The sequence below is a fragment of the Callorhinus ursinus genome, unplaced genomic scaffold (genome assembly GCF_003265705.2).
Source record: "Callorhinus ursinus isolate GAN/ISIS: 27379988/994484 unplaced genomic scaffold, GSC_fseal_2.0 scaffold12, whole genome shotgun sequence".
Classification (NCBI taxonomy): Eukaryota; Metazoa; Chordata; class Mammalia; order Carnivora; family Otariidae; genus Callorhinus; species Callorhinus ursinus.
The window spans coordinates 4,096,267-4,117,080 of record NW_027397074.1 but is presented as its reverse complement, the minus strand read 5'-3'; the positions used below and the strand labels follow the sequence as shown (position 1 = coordinate 4,117,080).

General features: G+C 41.6%; 1 protein-coding gene across 3 annotated transcripts in view; it reads left to right on the top strand.

The window, feature by feature from the left end:
* LHFPL3 (LHFPL tetraspan subfamily member 3) overlaps window positions 1-20,814 on the top strand; it is a 576,078-nt gene that overhangs the window by 417,177 nt on the left and 138,087 nt on the right. For all 3 annotated transcript variants that reach the window (XM_025873366.2, XM_073898694.1, XM_073898693.1), the window contains exon 2: window positions 649-885. In XM_025873366.2, coding sequence (XP_025729151.2) covers window positions 649-885 — 237 coding nt within the window. The remainder of the gene's footprint in view (window positions 1-648; window positions 886-20,814) is intronic.

The following is a 20,814-nucleotide window of genomic DNA, read 5'->3' as shown; positions in this document are numbered from 1 at the left end:
GGGGAGACGAACCATGAGAGACAATGGACTCTGAAAAACAAACAGGGTTCTAGAGGGGAGGGGGGTGGGGGGATGGGTTAGCCTGGTGATGGGTATTAAAGAGGGCACGTTCTGCATGGAGCACTGGGTGTTATGCACAAACAATGAATCACGGAACACTACATCAAAAACTAATGATGTAATGTATGGTGATTACCCTAATAAAAAATTTTTAGGAAAAAAAAAAAGAGTGCTCCCAGAGCTGCAGGGCTAGGCTGCTTTTAAGTAAACCAAGGGGGGAAAAAAACACCCACAAATATTCAGGGTAGGAGAGTGATAAGATTTGCTGTTCTTTAAATCAAGAATTTGAGGGGTGCCTGGGTGGCTCAGTGGGTTAAGCATCTGCCTTCAGCTCAAGTCATGATCTCAGGGTCCTAGGATGGAGTTGAGTCGGGCACCCTGCTCACTGGGGAGTCTGCTTCTCCCTCTGCCCTTCCCCCCTGCTCTTGCTCTCTCTCTCTTATGCTCACTCTCAAATAAATAAAATCTTTTTTAAAAAAATGAAGAATTTGAAGCAATGATTTGACACACAGTAGCTGTATTTATTAAAATAACATTTATGTTAACTACTTTGTTTTTCTTTTTTTTTCCTCTCTCTCTCTTTCTCAGCTGCCTGCCTTGTGCTTGGCTGTATGATTTTCCCTGATGGCTGGGATTCAGATGAAGTAAAACGGATGTGTGGAGAAAAGACAGACAAGTACACTCTTGGGGCTTGTTCAGTTCGCTGGGCATACATCCTGGCTATTATTGGGATTTTGGATGCCCTGATCCTCTCATTTCTGGCATTTGTGCTTGGTAACCGACAAGACAGCTTGATGGCAGAAGAACTGAAGGCAGAAAACAAAGGTAAGATTGCTTTGGGGAACTCTTATCCCTATGCCTCAAGCACGTCAAGTCCAGGGCTTCCCTTGTGGGTCTAGTTTGCTGCGTCTTTCAATGCTGTCTAGTTCATAGACTTTCCCCTAGACTCAACTCAAGAAATTTACACAGTTGAAATACAGGATTTTCACACTTTACCTTTCTAAGGTTCTCGGAGTCCATTATTATTTAAATGCATTTTTCCAGTTTCTTTTTCCCTCCCTAAGTTAATGGTTATGATGCAGCTTGCTTTTTTTTTTTTTTTTGGTCTAGTTGGTTAAATAGTACATCCTCTCTATGTATTTCTGCTGTTTTCCAGATTAAAATAAATGCCTGGGGGATCTCATAAAACCATCTACAAACGTCTTTATTAAACTGTTCACAATCATTTTATTTGAAATCAGACTCCTCCTCTCAGAGAGAAGGCACAATATTGGCCCTAAATAGTTACAGTTAGGGGTTTCAACAGTTACCTAATTAACTGAATTTTAAATGTGTTATCTGGATGGTGAAAAGTTCTCCTCTTTTCAAAAAGAAAATGCCTTCTGAGACACAAACTAGAATAAAAAACAGGACATTGACTAGTGAATGATATGTAAATATTACAGTGTACCAATAAGAAGTAGCAAGTCCTTATTCAAGATGACTCTCCATTCTCTTTCCAGACTTTTAAACCAAGTGTTTGGGGATAGAATTTTACTGTCTCTGTCTGTTGCACACTTAGATTTATTTCACTGTTTTGTCTTTGTTATTTTTAACTTTAATACTTTGGACTTATATCAGCACCTTCAATTGAGTGACTGATGCTTCTAGTTTTTATTTCTAATTGCAAACTAAATCCATCCTTGAATTATGAAATTTAGTTTACTACTTCAAGTGGTTGCTAACTTCAAAAACTCTTCACTGCTTCAACAGGCCCCAAATAGGAGTATGTATTAGTGTCTACAGGAATGTCACATGTAATGATAGTGTAGCAAGCTTTATATTTAGACCATCGCTGTTGATGCTTGTAAGCTATGAACTATAAAGAGAGAAAATCAAGAGGTCTGAGAAAGCACAGTCATCTTTGAGCTCTTTATTGCCCTGATTCATAGACAATACATACTAGTTTACTTGGTTCCATCAAAAATATTCTAAACATGGGGCAGCTAGGTGACTCAGTCAGTGAACATCTGACTCTTGGTTTTGGCTCAGGTCATGGTCTCAGGGTCATGGGATCAAGCCCCGTGTCAGGCTCCTCGCTCAGCATGGAGTCTGCTTGTCCCTCTCCCTCCCCACTCTGTTCCTACCCTCATATTCTCTCTCTCTCTCTCTCTCTCTCTCTCTCTCTCTCTCTCTCTCTCTCCCCCCTTCCGTCCCTCCCTCTAAAATAAATTTAAAAAATTAAAAAAATTCTAAACACAAAAATCTTTCACATTACTAAAAACATAATTACTTCCTTCTCAGAATTGTACTTTCTAGATTAAAAAAAAATACGAAGATAATCATTATGCTTTATAAAGCCTGTTACACATTTAAAGTGCCTTCACCTGCGCTCATTCATTTGGAGCCCTAGTCCAGTCTTTGTAATCTGGTGGATGTATACGGGTCTCTGTCCAGTTAGCTTCACTTCAAAGTTAATAAGAATAGCTCAGTATTAGAATAAATTACTTTTCCCTAAAGAATGAATTCAAGAACACACCACTTGGTTCTGCAGATGGTTGATTTCTACCACCACCTAATAATGGACTGGAGTGCTATTTATTCACTGTACAATTTAAAGTTATACTAAGAATGTTTAACTTTCCAGACATCCTTTGACCCCAAATAAGGAAGTTCAGAAAATTTTTTTAAAAATAACAAAAGCAGGAAGATTTTTTTACCTGGCAATTGAGAATTCTAACTTCTATCCACGTATATGAGTGACAACAATTCTGAATTCATGCTTCAGAAAGAACCGGCTAGGATTAGAGGATAACCCTCAACAGTTTTCAAAGTGGGTCTTTTCTTCCACTGGATTTAGTTACATGTTGATATCTGATCTCTTCAGTTGAGGTTTTCATTTTAAAAAGCCTTTTCCACTCCAACACCTTGGTAAAAGTGTTGATAGGAAAGAAAGTGAAAAGAAGCCAGTATAGAGGCACCTGGGTGGCTCAGTCTGTTAAGTGTCCAACTCTTGATTTGGGCTAAGGTCACCATCTTAGTGTCGTGAGATCCAGCCCCACATCAGACTCCACGCTCAGCAAGGAGGTTGTTTGTCCCTCTCGCTCTGCTCCTCCCCCACTCTTTCTGTCTCTCTCTCTCAAATAAAATTTTTTTAAGAAGAGGCCAGTGTAAGGTCTGGGAACTATCTGTGCATGATTTTTCTGTGTTCATAGTCTTAGTTTGTTTGTATCACACTTGCGTGAGTCCACAGTTTCTTCCATTTGGTTCTGAAGGACCCAAATCAGTAGCAGTTCATCTGTTATCAAATCGGATCCAGTGAAATAACAGAGAGCATCAGCCCATGCTGAGGGACATTTCCGTCTTACCACATTCTTATTTCACAATCGAAATTCTTTTCTCTGAATTCTGAGACTGTATCAGCAGCTCTATTGTGTAAACCTTTCAGATCCTCCTCTGATAGGGTCTGTATAAAATCAGACCAGAAAATGTAATCAAACCTACATGTTTCTGAGAAATGGTACAAGACTTGTAGTAGCTCTACAAAATAGCGTTTATTGTTTGGTATTATTTAAACACTTGGTTCAGTGTTGAAACTTCCAAAGTTGGATTGTTTGGGAGAGGACCAGTCGGTGACTTTGTAGGTTTGTGTATGAACAGTTTAAACAGTAGTTCAATTGCTTTCAAGTGCGTGCAATAACCAAAACTACCATCACTGTTACTTTCTATAAATCCTAAGGAAGGAGACATCTGATAAGTGGCGATAACTTGTAAATATGAAATTGATTATATTTAAATAGGTACTTTTACAATTTGTATGGATGCATCGATATCAATTTTCACTTATTAAAACTATTTTTTCACTATTCTTTTTCTGTCCCTTGATAGCCAAGGCCTCCTTTGGATGTCAGAGCAATGCAATGAGAAAGAGACCAATCTAGCCCACAGAATTTTAGCAGAATTTACTAATCCCATGAGCCTAGTGGCACCCTAGAAACAGACAATACCAATATCTCCAGTCTTGGCTCAAAAGAGTAAAACATTCATATGTCTGATGTACATTATGTTACTACACACACTATAATACCTTTAACAATCTTCTTCTAGTTTTATGGTCTGCCAATCATCCTATAATAAATAGCAGGAGCATTATAGAGAGAATAAACCTACAAGTGGAGCGTATGCCCCCAATTCAAAGAGGTTTGTCCTGAGGGATCTCATGATAGGATCGTATCTTCTTTTTGTAGCTTTTATAATTAATCTAGCAACACGCTTCTCTGTGTATCTGGAAAAGCCACCAAATGGGCTCAGGTTTGCCATGTGTCACTACAGTAAGGATACTGCTTAGATCTATGAGTCCTGCCTAACTCCCTCCCCAATGGATAAAACAAGAATCACTGTTACATAAATCCTAGACTATATTGAAACAGGGAAGGGAACGCCATTCCAATTGTTGAGCTGTACTCCATTTACAGAGTTCTTAAGGGAATATAGGATGCTACTGAGCCATAAATTAACCATGACAAAGGTACGATTCAAAGGGAACACAAGGAAAGGTACACAGGTGAGCTCTCTACCTGGACAGACCATGGCCTGTTAAGATAAATTTCCAGAGAACTCTCCCCAATCCCATTAGAGCGTCTCCCTTCAACACTGCCTGCAACATTTCTTAAGCATTTTCCAGGCAGCAACTTTGAAGATGCAAGGGTTGTCTCAGAAGGAACTTCTGCGAGAGATAAAGTTTATCATCTATGTTGCATCCTCAAAGTCCTGCAATATTTTCTCATGCAAAAAAAAAAAAAGGCAACAAAAACCCCACTGAAAAACAAAGAGAAGTGAAAACTATTTAAATATCCAACTAACTTACACAGGAGTTGGCACGTGTGAGAAAATTCGACTGTGCATTTGGGAAGCCAGCCCTGCAGGCTGTGTGCTGTCCCTGGCTCTGGGGATAAGAGCAGGCAGGCAGGCAGGTGTTCATTCTTCTTGGGAGCTCAGCAGCATGATTTCTCAATGAGCCAACAACAGGAGGCATTTCACCTTGATATGCTGTTTAATTGCATATTTTAACACACTGAACTGTGAAGTCAATTTAATTATGTAAAATTAAAGTTTCATCCAGATAAAAAGGATTTGAAATGAAAGCTTCATTTTCCATTTCTTTCATTAATTGTGAAAGGATAAATAATTACATTTTCCAGAACTCCTGTGCCACAAATATCTCTTTCCTTGTCAGACACCATTCATAAAGAGGTATGTTTCTGCGTTTGTGTATATGGTCTTTGGAATTGCTTATCAGATAATTGGGTCCTCTCTTGAGCAGTTTTAAAGTGACTGTCTTCTAGCACTTAAACTGCAAATGAGAAAACATGATTATCCATTAAGAGGTGACTCTAGCTACCATTTATTAAGTGGCTTAAGCTCTTTTTAATGTTATAATAGGTGGAGTTAAATTCATTTTACTCAACTAACTAATTGAGAATCCCTTTGGAATTTTGATTTAAGGTGCCACGGCATGCCACGCCACAACCACACTGTGAACAACAGTGTGGGGTAGTGGAAAGAACGTGCGCTGCCTGGAGCTAGCGTGGTCTCTGACATTAACCAAGAGCCCTGCCCCCAGATCTCAATAGTTCCAGAATGAATCTTCCTCCTCCATAAAATATAGGCTTGTCCAAATGGCACCTGAAGTTTCATCCAGCTCTAAAATATTCTAATTCTGGGGACACCTTCAGAGGTATTCTTTAAAGATGCTCCAAGGGCAGTAAGATCTCCGGCCCTCAGAGCAGTGAATATTCCAATGGCTCTTAGGAACTTGTTTGAAACTTAAGGGTAACTACAAGAATGGAAAGATGAAGGTCAAGGGGAAGGAGCTCTAGGATGCCCAGGGTGTATCTCCCCAAATAGTGTTGTCACACCCACATCATTCACACCACCGGGTGGAAGGAGTCAGATTTAGAAACTCTGGCCCAGGGCAGAGGTGCCTCCTCACCCCGCTAATTCCCATGTTATGCGGTGCCCATGTGGACACCTTGACAGTGGACAGAGCCCCAGATCAGAGAGAAAAACTTTGTTTCTGGTCTCAACTCCAGCACAAAGGGTCATTAGGACTTTGAGCAAGTCCCTAATAACCCAGAACCTTGGTTTTACCTTCTTTAAAATAATAATAATAATACCCAGGTATGCCCCCTCCATAGGGTTGGGAAAGTCCTGTGAAAGCATGTATGTGGACACAATTTATAATCAATAATATCTATGTAAGCTTTACCCATTACTAATCATTTGTCCTGTATGACATCTTATTTGGATTTGCAAGAATCCTGTGAGATAGCTATCAGCATCCTAGTTCACACATCAGAAACTGAGGCTCAGAAAAGTTAAATATTTTATCTAAACTTCCATACCTGGGAAGGAATGAATCCGGGGCTCAAACAAGTCATTTTACTCAAACTTTCAAGTTTTCTCTACCATACAAGATGATGGAATCATTTTTTTTAAGATTTTATTTATTTGAGAGAAAGAGAAAGAAAGTGCACAAGCAGTGGGGAGAGGGAGACGCAGACTCCCCGCTGAGCAGGGAGCCCGATGCGGGACTCAATCCCGGGACCCTGGGATCATGACCTGAGCCAAAGGCAGACACTTAACTGACTGAGCCACCCAGGCACCTCTGGAATCATCTCTTAAAATATGCTGATTCTGTTGCTTTCAACTTGACCATTGAGCCTTGTACAAGTAAAGAGGTTAGTCTTACTTTCATTTAGATAATGTTAATCAAAAATATAATCTACTTGAGAATAGATGTTGGTACATGGTATTTCAATTGTCGTTTGCTTGAGGTGTATTTTCACTTCTCTTTTGATTTCTTCTGTGACCCACTGATTATTCAGTAGTATGATTGGTTTGGTTGCAAAAATGAGAAGCAGCCTTTAAAACTGATCCTCTTACTTGACTACGTAACTTTACGAAAACCTAGTGAGAAAGATCAGAAAGGCGTGGCAAAGAGTATCAAGTCCTTTGAATTAAATCTTTAATAGGGCCATAGTGAACCCCCTATTTCCCAGTGGGGTTAGTGTTGAACAAAGCGCTCCTGGTCATAATTCTTACGTTACCTTTTCACAGTCAACTGCAGTGAGCCATCTTGAGACTCCTTCATCAGCTTCCAATAGCTGCCCTTGCCCAGATACCTTTCTGCAGAGTCTCCTATGGGGCTTCCTCCCTACCTCTCCACTCTTTCTACCTGTGCTCACTCTGTAGGTTATCTCATTGGGTGCCATGTCTTGAAGTAACATCACGCTAATGAGCCCCAGATTTAACCCACCTGTACCTCTCCAGTGAACTCTGGTCTCCCATACCCAGCTGCCTACATGATACCCTTTCTGAATATCTGCTTGCTTCTCAAACTTAACATTTCCACAACTGTGCGCCTGATGTTTCTTTCTCCCAAAGCTGCCACTTCGCACATTCTTCCCCATCTCAGTTAATGACTGCTTTATCCTTCCAGCTGCTCAGGCCAAAACTTCAATCACTCTGGACTCCTCTCTTTCTCTCACAACTCACATTTAACCCACCCCAAAATCATGTCCGCTCTACCTTCAAAATGTAGCCAGAAACCTCCAACTTCTCACCACCCCCCTTGCGGCTTCCATCTTGGTTCAGGCAGTCATTGTAAGACACTCTCACATGGTTTCACTGGATCCACCCATGCACACTTTCAGTTGGATCTCAACAGAGCAGCCACATGATACTGTTAAAGGGTAAGTCAGACTGGGCCATGGCTCAGCTCAGCATCCTCCAGTGACTGGATGATCTTAGGGTAAAAGCCAGAATCCTTCAGTAACGGTCCCCAAGACCATGTCCATCTGCCTCCATCTTTGCCACTCTGACCTTTCTGTTTTTTTCCCCTCATGTCCTCTGCTCTGGACACACCAGCTTCCTTGTTGTTTCTCAAACATACCAGGGCCAGTCCCATCTCCAGGGCCTTTGTGTTTGCTGTCCTGAGATGTCCTTCCTCGAAACCACACAACTTGCTCCTTCATTTTTTTTCAGGTTTTACCCAAATACTACCTTCTCATTGAGGTGTTCCCTGGCCAACCTCTCTAAAATGTCACATACACGTATATTCCATCTAACCCGCCAAATAGTTTACCTCTTTGTCTTGTGAATTGTCTGCCCCCAGAAAAGCTCTACAAGGGCAGGGATTTTTGTCTTTTGTTCACTACTTGTATCCCCGGTGCCTGGAATTATGCCTGGCATCTGTGGACCTTCAGTAACTATGTGCTGCGTGAATGCATTATTGAATGAAAGTGCATCTATTCTGATCTCTCTCTTACAAGGTCATTCCATTGTTGCACAGATCTGAACCTTAGAGAGTTTTGGTTTTGGTTAAGTTGAAGTATACCTCCCTGTAATTTCCACCTATTGCTATTCCCTTTTATACTTTAAGCTCTTGACTTATTTAGAAACACTTCTCCTGTCTGTAATGGCTTAAAGTTGCACATCGGCCAAATGGCCTAATTCCCCATGTCTTGTTGGGCATCTGGAGACATCTGTGTGGTTATTGCTGTCCACTACCCACCCAAGGATGGTCCACTACCCACTACCCACACAAGGTGCCACCCCTGGGGGGAAAAGGAGAGATAGGACATCCGGAAGTGTGGTGGAAGGAAGAGAATTGTATAGGAGTCACTCGTGAATGTGTTGCTGGAGACTGCCTCCTTCAGTTTACCCTCCATGCCTAATGGTAATTTGGAGAACATCTGAGTTTGTGAGATTGACTCCAGTCCATTCGACAAATACATGTTGAGGTCGTAAATGTACCATGGCATGCTCGAGGAGGGAGTTCCTTCTTTGACCAGAACCCAACCTCAGATGGTACCCTCAAAATCAGTATATTCCTCTCAGCCTTCCCCAATTAGTGGACTTGCAGGCAGAAGTGGTTTATGACTTGGAGGGCAAGCGTAGTGTTGACTTTGAATGCTCAATCATTATCCACTCCAAAAGACAAAGTGATTTTGATGTCTCAGTGATCTTGTCCATGCCTGAGAAAGGATCTCTGGGTAAATATTAAATCAGCTTGAAGGGGTGCCTGGGTGGCTCAGTTGGTTAAGTGACTGCCTTTGGCTCAGGTCATGATCCTGGAGTCCCGGGATCGAGTCCCGCATCGGGCTCCCTGCTCAGCAGGGAGTCTGCTTCTCCCTCTGACCCTCTTCCCTCTCGTGCTCTTTATCTCTCATTCTCTCTCTCTCAAATAAATAAATAAAATCTTTAAAAAAATAATAATAAATAAGCTTGAAGAAAGGAAGGAGGGGAGGGAGTAAAAAATAAAGAAACCTTATATAACAGAGTCATGATGTCTAAGATTTAACCCTACCAATAAATTTTCAGTCAGCTTTCCAGCATGACTTTAAATGAAGTCTTATAATTAGGTTAAAGCCAGCTTTGCCCTCCCACCCCTCGCCTTCTCCCTTTTATCAGTAACATTATGAGAGTTAAAAGCAGGGAGAATCATGACCTTCAGAGACAAGACCCAGGCTTAAGGATCTTTTTTTTCAAAATTATAGATCTGTGGCCAATTCTTTTTTCTTTTGTAACACTGGATCTAATTTCAGATCTATACACTCTGGATAGTTTTGATAGGCACCTCAATATTTGCCATTAATTAGTGACCAACTGTCCTTTCTAAATTTGCTGTTTTTATTTTAACCTGTAATACAGACTTGCTCATTAAAGTAAACTTTTATTTTAGGGCAAATCTATTGTTTAAAGCCAGTTAATCTACACTTGTGAACTACAGATATACCTCTGAAAATCTTTTCTCCAGCATAAATATACCAAAGTAGGTTTTTTTCTTCCTGTTTAGATAGTTTCCCAGCCGTGAACCCCTCTACTCCTATCCATCCCGAAGCCTCTGGTTCTTTCCCGTATGCCCTGTCAGAGAAGAATAGGTACCAAGTGAAAATGTTAGTGTTCTTGACTTAATTCTACTTGAATCTCCTTGGGCCCCAGCTTCCCTACTCAGATTTGTTTTTTAAGGTACATAAAAAAATTTTTTTTGGCAGAGCAGATGTTTACACTCTTGCTACCTGTTCAGTGATTCTATTGTAAGGTCAAAGAACACAGTGAAAATGTATCCTGTCACTTGTCCCTCAGAAAGGAGAAACATAGTTGTTCTTAACATCTGGCAGGGTGGATAAGAATGGAGCGCCAAGAAAAACTCGGCTGAGATAAATAAATGTGAAGATTACTTGCTGAAATAGGTGTTGCCTCTGTAATGCTTCACAAAATACAGGACTCCCCAAACCCTACGAATTTCGTTTTTTATTCTGAGTCTTAAGAGCAAGGGCTATGTCTTGTTTATCTCTTGTCTCCGGTGTCATCAGTCCTGGGACATGGTAAGTGCTTAATAAATTTGAGCACTTATTGTTACTTTTATTGACTCAATTTGATGGAAAAAAAAAGTAAATATTTAATGAATGTCCCCACTTCTGTACCTGAAGCAGTATGTCCCTTACTTCATTGACGGCAAAGGAAATAAATTTGTGCACACCTTACACACTGATACATATTTTAAAAGAATCATGGAGTAGTATGTTAGAAGGATAGACTGTAACTCTGCCCCTGGAGAACAATCACTGCACCTCTTTCAGCCTTGTGTCAGCAGCCACAAGATTGTCCTCTGCACTTACTGTGTGCCAAGCAACGGCCAAAACTATGGCATTCACCTCACCAGTCCTTTCTCATGTGCCTCACGCATGTCCAGCCTAGTGGTAGACACTGGGAGTTCAAAAATGAGTGGGAGAGGGCTTTGCCCTAAGTCTCCCCTTTAGGGAGGACGTTCAGTGTTCGATTTCTGCAACCCAATCCAATTCTGGGATCTGTGGCTTCACCGTGTTGAGTGAGTGAGTCCCACTCCCTCACAGCTGACTTACTCCAGCACCGGTGAAAGATGATGTTTGTGACAAGCAGAAACTGTTTGACACACAGGGTTTCATCCACTGAGAGACTTTAAAAAATCAGCTGTGGAAAAACATCCACGTGTCCATTAGTATTAAATAAAGGAAGACACAACTATGAAGAAATGAAAAATATGATGGATGTGAAGCAGGGACAAGAAAGATAGATGAGAAGTTTTCTCTTCTTGCTAAAGCATTCATTTTAGAGCAGCCTATTTAAAATCTAAACTCCAGAAATGGCTTCAGGGAGAAGTCACTCCAACGGCCAACACGATCCCTCTCGAACCCTGGCTTCCCAGCCGGTCAGCCTGCTGATACCCGGCAAAGGCTCTCTCTATTTATGCATCTGGCTGATGTTTTCTTCCTGCTTCACTGCACACCTACCCTGGGCCTCACATTTCATGGGGAGGAAAATCAGTTTGGCTGAGAAGACACCATCTCCCTAACTTAGCTTGACCATGTCCCCTTTGATGATGTGCCTAGAATAATCAGGAGGCGAAGTGCGAATTCTGGCAGGTACCCTGCCGTGCTGTCTGCAAGTCCACATGCTGTTTGAGCCCATGACATGAGAGTGAAGACGCCGTCAAGAGATCTGGAGGGCAGAGGTCAACAAGGAAGAGAAGCAGCTGTGGTGTTAGCGTCAGTCCCCTTGATGAATGTTCTGACAGAGCCACTAGACGGGCTGGCAAGAAGTGCGGGCAGGGGTGGCTGGAGATGGCCCAGGTGAAGCTGCAGCCCTCATAAAGGAGCAGCTTCTCGAAAGAAAATCAGCTATCCCTTGTCCCAGAGAAGGCGACAAGCCCAGAAGTCACATGAGCAAGCTCCATCTGTTGACCTGAGAGTTTCTCACCAGAGGCTGGCCTCTCAGTGCCAATGTACAAAATGAACCAGACATCCTCTGTCCATTCAGGTAGGAGAAATGTGATTGCTTGGTCTCTGGGAGCTTTGTTTCTAGTTCACCCACACACACAAAAAGAAAAACTTTTCCTGACCCTGGTAAGGGGTGGGTGCAAAGATCACGTGTAAATCAATAAAGCTCTCTCCAAGTCCTTTTTTTAGGAAAATTTTCTAAAAGCATGAGCAGCTGTTGTTTTTATTTGTTCATTTCTGTCTCCTATATTATTCTGGTGGATTTTTTTTTTTTAGAGTATCATTGACACACAGTTAATTTCGGGTGTACAGCCTAGTGATTTGATAAGTCTGTACTTTATGCTATGCCCACCGCAAGCGTAGCTGTGATCCATCCCACCATACATGCCATTACATTACCTTTGACTATTCCCCATGCTGTACCTTCTATTCCCATGACATTCATTCCATAACTGGAAGCAACTGGGGTTTTTTGTTTTTCTTTTGTAGTCAACTGAGTGGTAGACTTAAAATCTTCAGATGTGGGGTGGTAATGACCTATTGGGGATCTCTCCTGGGGATCAAGCTAAAGGAATATTGGAATACAATCACAGAGGGAGACCTTGTAGCACCAAAAATCGTGTGTGGTTCTGTACAACCATGTAGAGAGATTTGAAGTGTATTCCAGTGCTTGGGTCCCACCCCAGAGGTTCTCATTCATTTGGCATGAGGTGGATCCAGGTATGAAAACTCCCCCAGAAAATTCTAACGTGTAGCTGAGGTCGAGGACCAATGGGTTCACCCAACACCTTCCTTTTACAGATAAAGAAGCAAGGCCCAGAAAGGGAAAGTAAAGAGCATCTCATTAGCTTGAATTATTATCATTAGAAATCAGTAGGTAACCCATAGTCAAGTTTCACTCTGTAATAGGCTAAGTGTTCATTGCTGATAGAGTTCCATTGCTGCCTTTTTTGGAGAAAGAGCTCCCTGGCAGCCCTGGCAAATTGATTGGTGCCCCCTGCTAGCTCTGCAAACATGGGCAAACCTCTCTAAGCCTCAGTGTCCCCACCGTAAGGGCATCCCTAGAAACTGCCTTGGGGAGATTTTGTGAAAATAAGGTAATTCATGTAAACTGTCACAATCTCTGGCACATATCAGCTGTTGTTCTTTTCAGAGCCTTGATTTTGCTTGACAGACACATACATAGTGCTTATTATACGCCACGTTCCTGTGATGCAGAGCGCATGCCCTAACCACCTCCCCTGCCCTTGTTCCTGCAACCCTGTGTTGTCCTGATGAAGGCTTTACTAACATCTAGAGATTGCTTCTTCCATGTGCTTAAATACGATTTTGTCATCTGGTAGATTTATGAATATTTTTAATAAGACTGATGAGGGCTGATTGGTTGGTTGGTTGGGGATTTTGTTTTGCGTGTCACCTGCCTACATAAACCTGAATCTCGGGATGAGCTGGGGGGAGCTTCTCCCTTTACACTTGCTGCCCAGCGAGCTCACACTGTGCAGCTGGCTCTGTACATTCAGTGACAGTTACCACGGAGAGCCCGTGATTCCCTGATGGAAATGTGACTCACTCCTTACAGTGTTGCCTCTTTTCAACCTGGCTAAGAATTACTCCAACATCCCCAGAAAGTAGGAGAATATGATCACTTCTGTTCTCTCCCAGGATGATAAAAGTGTAGTGCCACGAGGCTGGCAGGTCCCTGTGTTTAGGTGAGAATACATCTTTATTTCCCTCACTGTAAACATCGCAAATAAAATCCACGTATCAAACCAACATAAGTAATAAAATTTTTATTTGGAGTTACAATAAATTGTGAGACTCTTCCCTCATTATGCAAAAAACCCCATTTCTCTCTGGCTGTGTCTCCCGCTGCTCTCTGACATGATCCCTTTGCTCACCAGCTCACTCACACCCACTAGTTAACACCGACAGCGAGCCTTGTCATTATAACTCTCCAGTAGTAACTGTCAAACTTCTATGAACACAGTATTTACCTGGGATGCTTATTTTAAATGGAATGAAGTTACCTGGGATGCTTATGTTAAGTGAAATGAAATTCTGGCATCTGGAATCTTTTACAAATTTATTTTTTAAACTAGTTTTAGGCTAACAGCAAAATTGAGGGAAAGTACAGAGAGTTCTCACATACCCCTTTCGCCATACACACAGCCATCCCCACTGTCAACATCCCACATCAGTGTGGTCCATTTGTTACAGTCAGTGAACCAACGTTGACACCGAAGACTGTAGTTGACATTAGGGTTCATTCTTTGTGTTGTACATTCTCTGGGCTTTGACCATTGGAAACTTTATTTTTAGTAAGCACATTTAAGTACATGTGATGCAGTTGATTTGAGGACCACACCTTAAGCCACACTGCTGTAAGTCACTTGTAATCATATTAACACTAAAACTATGATGTAATGATATAGAGTCCAATGACCATAGCCAGACCATCATCCTTGCTTTAGAGTTCCTTTTCATAAATATCCTGGCCATATTCCATGCATAAATAGGCTCTATTCCAAAAGTTTATTTCTAATTTGGTGTTTTGGAGCTCAGATCACATATTTTTTTCATAGAATTGATGTGCACAACAATCAAGTTCTTGGACCTGCCCTTCAAAGCTTATTTCATTCATAATGTTATAGGACTAAGGTTATTTTAGCAATCACATTTTAAAAGGAAGCAAGGGAATTGTAAACCCATCAAGTTAGTAGACAAAAATATTTTTTAAAAATCTCTGAGAACTGGAGGTGTGGTAGGATTTTTTAACAAAACTTCAAAGGCACAAGCCTTAAGGCAAAAAATATATATTAATCAAATTACATCAAGGGCACCTGGGCACCTAACTGTGTCATCAGTTAGGCATCTGCCTTCGGCTCAGGTCGTGATCTCGGGGTCCTGGGGTGGAGTCTCGCGATGGGCTCCCTGCTCAGAGGGGAGTCTGCTTCTCCCTCTCCTGCTGCCCCTTCCCCTGCTCATACTTTCTCTCTCTCTCTCTCTCTCTCTCTCTCTCTCTCTCTCTCTCTCTCTCAAATAAATAGAACCTTAAAAAATAATAGAACTTCTGTTCATGAAGGACAACAAGGACAAAGACTAGGTGACAGATTGGGAGAAGTTGTTTGGAATATTTTAAGCCAACGAGTGTCTAGACTAAGGAATTCCTCCAAATTAATAAGAAAAAAATTAAAATCACTTACAAAATGAGCAAAAATAATGAACAGTTTATAAAAGAGGAAGCTCAAAAACTGAACTAGCATATGAAGAAATGTCCCAAATCATTGGTAATTAGAAAATTGTAAATTAAAACAACAATGAGTTGTCAACTTAGACCTTTTAGTCTCACAGAATTTAAACAAGATAACAGGTGTGGATTTGCTTCCATGCATTGGTAGTGGGAGTATGGGCTGAAGCAACTGTTCTAGAGAGCAATCTAGTCCAATTGTTAAACACACCCTGTGACATGAACAGTTCTGCTCTGGATTTATATCCAGGAATTTCTCCCTAGGGTGTTAAGGGACTGTGTATGAGGATGCTTACTAAAGTATTATTTGTGGTGGGGAGTTGCAGAAAATCGGGATGTTATGCAGGGGTGAATAAATAATTTGGGGTGAGTGAAACCAATACTATTATGTGGCAGGTCAGAGACAACAGATTAAATGAACACCTAGCAACATGGATGGATCTTAATAAAAGATGTGTAATGAAAAAAAGGACACAGAATAAGATAGAATAAGTTTATGTAGATTAAAATTAGCACATACCAAACAACTATCCACATTGTGCAAAAATGTGTACATTAGGGGTGCCTGGCTGGCTCAGTCACTAGAGCACGTGATTCCTGATCTCAGGGTCGTGAGTTCAAGACCCCATGTTGGGCATGGAGCTTACTTTAAGATAGATAGATAGTTGGATAGATAGATAGATGGGTAGATGGGTAGAGAGGTAGCTACAGATATATTGGTTGCCTGTGGTTGGGGGAGCAGAATGAGTGGGAAATGGGGATAAGGAAAGTCACCGAGAAGAAGCCGTGGGTGTAGACGTAAAGAGTGTGAGCTGTGTCATCAGACTGCCAAGGTTACAACTTCAGCTCTACCCCTTACTAGCTGTCGATCTTGGGAAAATCATCTGATGTCTCTTGGGCTTCTTCATGCATAAAATATAGATCATGTTATCTATCTTACAGCAGAATAGTGAGGTCTACAAGATATAATCCAAGTAATGCACTTAGCTAAGTACATAACATATATAGTGAGTATTCATAATAGAACTCCAACCTTATCGCAAGGACTTGTTCTGGGAACATAAAGATTTAAGGATAGGGGGCACCTGGGTGGCCCAGTTGGTTGAGTGTCCGACTCTTGATTTCCACTCAGGTCATGATCTCAGGGTCCTGAGATCAAGCCCCCTATCGGGTTCTGTGCTCGGCACAGAGTCTGCTTGGGATTCTTTCTCTCCCTCCCCCTGCTTACACTCTCATTCTCTAAGTAAAATAATTCTGTTTTTAAAAAAAGAATTAAGAGTAGGAAATAGAGCTGGGGAGAGAAAGGAGATGGGAGAATTGAAGTAGGAAGAGGGTGGTGACGATTAACTTTTCCATGTTTCCCATGAGAATCTCATGGTTTGGCCTTAGTCTTCTCTCCTTTGCCCTGTTTCCTCCCCTTATTTTCTCTCCTACTTCCCCAGAACCATAGCAGATCCCACTCTTTGTCCCCAGACGACAGAGTAAGGTGGGGAAGAAGCACAAGGAGTAAAAAAGAGGAGGACCTGGGATGTGGGGTGAGGAGAAAGCAGGGAGCATGTCATTTGATTATTGCTGTGTACAAACCATCAGTGGCTTAAGACCATCATGTATTATTCCTGACATGTCTGTGCATTACCTGGTGGTTGGAGCATCTGGATTAGATTTGTCTGGGGTGTTTCTGCTCCACATGTCTCTCATCCTCTTCCTGGAAATAATAGGCTAGCGTGTCCTTCCGATGGTGATGACAGGGGCACAGAGAAACCAAGTTCAACAGCAGCAGGACTTCTGAAGCCTCTTCTGTGTCACAACTGCTACCATCTCATTGGTCAAAGTCAGTCATCCTGGGTGGGGAATTATACACCACCCACAGGAGAATGGCACAGCCAAATAAGACAAAGAGCAGGGAAGGGTGAAGAATTGGAGCCATTGAGGCAATCCACACAGGGAGCCACAAACTTAGAGTGACAAGAGAGAGGGAACACAGCCTAGCTGAAAAAGCAGGAAAACTGAATGTCAGGCTTAAGAAGGGCTCTCGCACATACCAGGAAATACTTATCCACATTATGGCAGAAGCCCCAGTGAGTAGTGTAGTATTCATTTTAATACTGTCAGTTGGTAACTAGGAATAGATAGGTCTTACTATGGGCCAGCGGCTGGAGATCTTGAAAGAAGTAGACAACTGTATCAATAGTGCTGTTTTGAGATTTTTTTTAAAGACAGAAAACTCTCAGAGCACCTGGGTGGCACAGTTGGTTGAACGTCCAACTCTTGGTTTTGATTCAGGTCGTGATCTCAGGGTTGTGAGATCGAGCCCCGCGTCTGGCTCCTCACTCAGTGTAGAGTCTGCTTAAGACTCTGTCCCTCTGCCCCTCCCCTGCTTGTGCTATCTCTCTGTCAAATAAATAGACCTTTAAAAAAAGGGGGGGGGATTTCTTGAATTCAGAGCAAAGGTAGAGACATTTAAGGACTGAGACTGAATTATAAGTTTCTGTAAAGTTTGTTCCTAACCTTTAAGTAACAGTGTATGGCCCTGAATGTTTGATAACTTACTATCATAGCCTAATGTTGGTGTTCCTGCTAATATCAATGACTATAGTCTGGCGTATACAAAATCTAAATACAAAACTGGCAGTTTCTAATGAAATAGAGGATTATCCACAAGTCTCTTTTAAGAGAAAAATAAATCCGTGGTCCCAGACTAGAGGTAGACCTACTTAAACAGCCAAAAATGTGTATTCAGATTATATTATAAACACAAGAGTTTTACCTGTAAAAAAGCATTCATACCAAAGACAGACTCTAAAGACTTTTTGCTCTGTGTAATATATACCTTTCTCTGCTGTCAAAATTAAATTTCAATGTGCCTTTTATATTTTAAAAATATGATGTTTTACCAAGTGCCTAGTACCTAGGATGGCGCCCTACAAGCAAGAAAAAAGAAAGAAAAGAGCCCACTACATGAGAATCAATAAAATAGTCGTCATAGATATGTAGAGGGGAGTCTCATTTATTTCTATCTGAGTCCAAATTGCAAGTAGGACTGTGTCTTGCTCAGTTCGGCACTCTCGGGGCCTGGTATCAGCAGGTGCTCAATACTGATTTGAACTGAAGTAACTAGGAACTTTGTGTCCTCCACCCAAAATGAAAAACCTGAAATGAAAGAGTGATCAGATATTACACCTATCACACATGCAATCTTACAGGCATAGATTCATTTGTACCACCTGGCCCACTCCACATGTCATTGTTTGCTTTTCACGGGGAAAATATCACCCAAACAAGCTATAAAACAGATGCACGTAATCTGTCCTAGGAACACACACCAAGGGGCTTCTTCCTATTATTAGAATGCTCTCTCAGTCTCCCGTAAGAGTTGGGTCTTAAAATAAGACTAAATATTTAAAACACAGAGTGTCAAGTTTCCTTAATCCTCATATCTTTTTTTAAAGATTAGAGCAGGCTTATGTCATCTTGAATAATTTAAGAGGTGCAAATACGAAATTGTCATTTGAAACATCTCAACTCAGGTAATTCCATGAATGTTTCTCTCTGTAATATGCCTGATTGACAGATGATTTCCCGAGTTGATTTTTAAATCAAACCGAGGACAAGTAGACATCTGAGGGAATTGCTTTTCGCTGTCTTTTGTTAAGCAAAGGAAGATGGAGTGGGCCGATGCTTAAGAAACTCTCATTTCCTAAAAACTGACTTTTTAAAAATGTCGGACGTTGCGTGTGTCTGCGTGAGGGGGTGTGTCTGCGTGAGGGGGTGTGTCTGCAGGGGGCTCCACTGGCCTTTGAATGATGAATAAAGAGTCGCCTAATTCAGCATGACCTGCCTCACAGGCTATGTCATAAGGAATAATGGATAAAAACAGGGTGGACTCCTTTGCGGCTACAAAATGCTACAAAGATGATAATGAGGAATAATTCCACAGAGAACAGAGGTTTTGTAGCCAAGAAGTTACCAAGCAGGTTTTTTTTTTTATGTTAATCACCATACATTACATCATTAGTTTTTGATGTAGTGTTCCATGATTCATTGTTTGCGTATAACACCCAGTGCTCCATTCAGCACATGCCCTCTTTTACATCACCAGGCTAACCAAGCAGGTTTTATCAGAAGACTTCCCTTGTTCCCTGGGTCTGGCATGAGGACAGTGCAGTGAATCTGGAGGTGCCTAGACCCACACTGTACAACAGAAATGTCATGTGAGACACATACTTACATTTTCTTGTAGTCATATTTTTTACAGTGATAATAATACTGTGTGGTATACTTGAAATTTGCAAGGATCTTGTCATCTGTGGCCACATTTTAATTTGTTAAAAGGTGAACTTGGTTTTATTAATTAATTTTATGACTATTTATCTGAACTTTCAATTTAACAGTAATCAATAGAAGAAATTATAAATGTTATATTTTGCTTTTTTCATACTAAGTCTTAAAAAATCTCGTGTTTATTTTAAATCTGTAGCTCATCTCACTTCAGATGAGCCACATTGCACGTGCTTGGTGGCCAGTAGCTCCTGTATAGGACAGCCCAGGCCTCAGCAGCAGACAGCCCACTTAATATGAGATGTCTGACTTACACTGAGGAATGTCCATGTGAAAATTCTCTTAATTTTCCACAAACATTGATGGAATCTTACTGGCTAGATTTCCCAGCAGGAACCCAGCTTCAGGAAGGGAAGAGGAGAAGCGCCCTTGTTTTCCAAGCTACTGTAAAAGCCGGGACTTAGGTCACCTCATTTGCTCTACAACAGGTCTGTGAGGAGAGGAAATGGTTCTCATTTCATAGAAGAGAACATCAAGATTCAGGGAGACCAAGGACTTGCCAAGGTCACACAACCAGCACTGGCAAAGGGGGACAGGGACTCAGGCTTAGCTCTGAGCCCTGGCCCTTCCACTCTATCATGTTCCTGCTCAGGCATCCCTGGGTAGCAGGTGCTTCTCAAACCACTGAGCTTCCAAATCTTCTGGAGGTCTTATTAAAACACTGGCTGCTGGGCCCCGCCCCCCAGTGTCTTTGATTCAGCAGGTCAGGGTGGGGCCTCCAAGTTCCTAGGAGACGCTGATGCTGCTGGTCCAGGAATCACACTTTGAGAACCTCTGCCATAGAGACTGGATTTGATGCCTTTAACAAGGGTTATCTCTCTTAAGCTAATAATGGTGCTTCCCTATGCTGCCCGAAACCAAAGTTTGATCAATAAATGCACCCATTGTTCTCTCAGCTAAAGTTGACTACCACGTAGTATTGACTAGAACAGGTCCCCTCATTCTGAACCATATTATTCATTTATAATTAACCATTGAACATAAGTTCTTCATTGTAGGTAGGGAAGCATGCACCTCTTCACTCAGTTCCTGCAGGGAACAGGAAATTATACATGTAGATGTATTGTACCATGAAAGCATGGGATAGTCTTCTCTAAAGTACACACACTTAAAAGTCATCACTACTTCCACAGGGTGGGGTTTTGATATATCTGAATAAATGAAAAAGACTAAAAATGATAATACCCCCAATCTCACAAAGACATGTTTTGAGCAAAAACATTAGAAGGAAAGGCCACCAGTTCAGTCGTGTCACTGAAAATACCTGCCATTTCTCCACACTTTCCCCTACCATTTCCTCCTTGACCACTGGGCTCTGCTCTGTACTTGGGCGCTGGTTCTGGAGGAACTGGTGGAAACAAGGTAGGT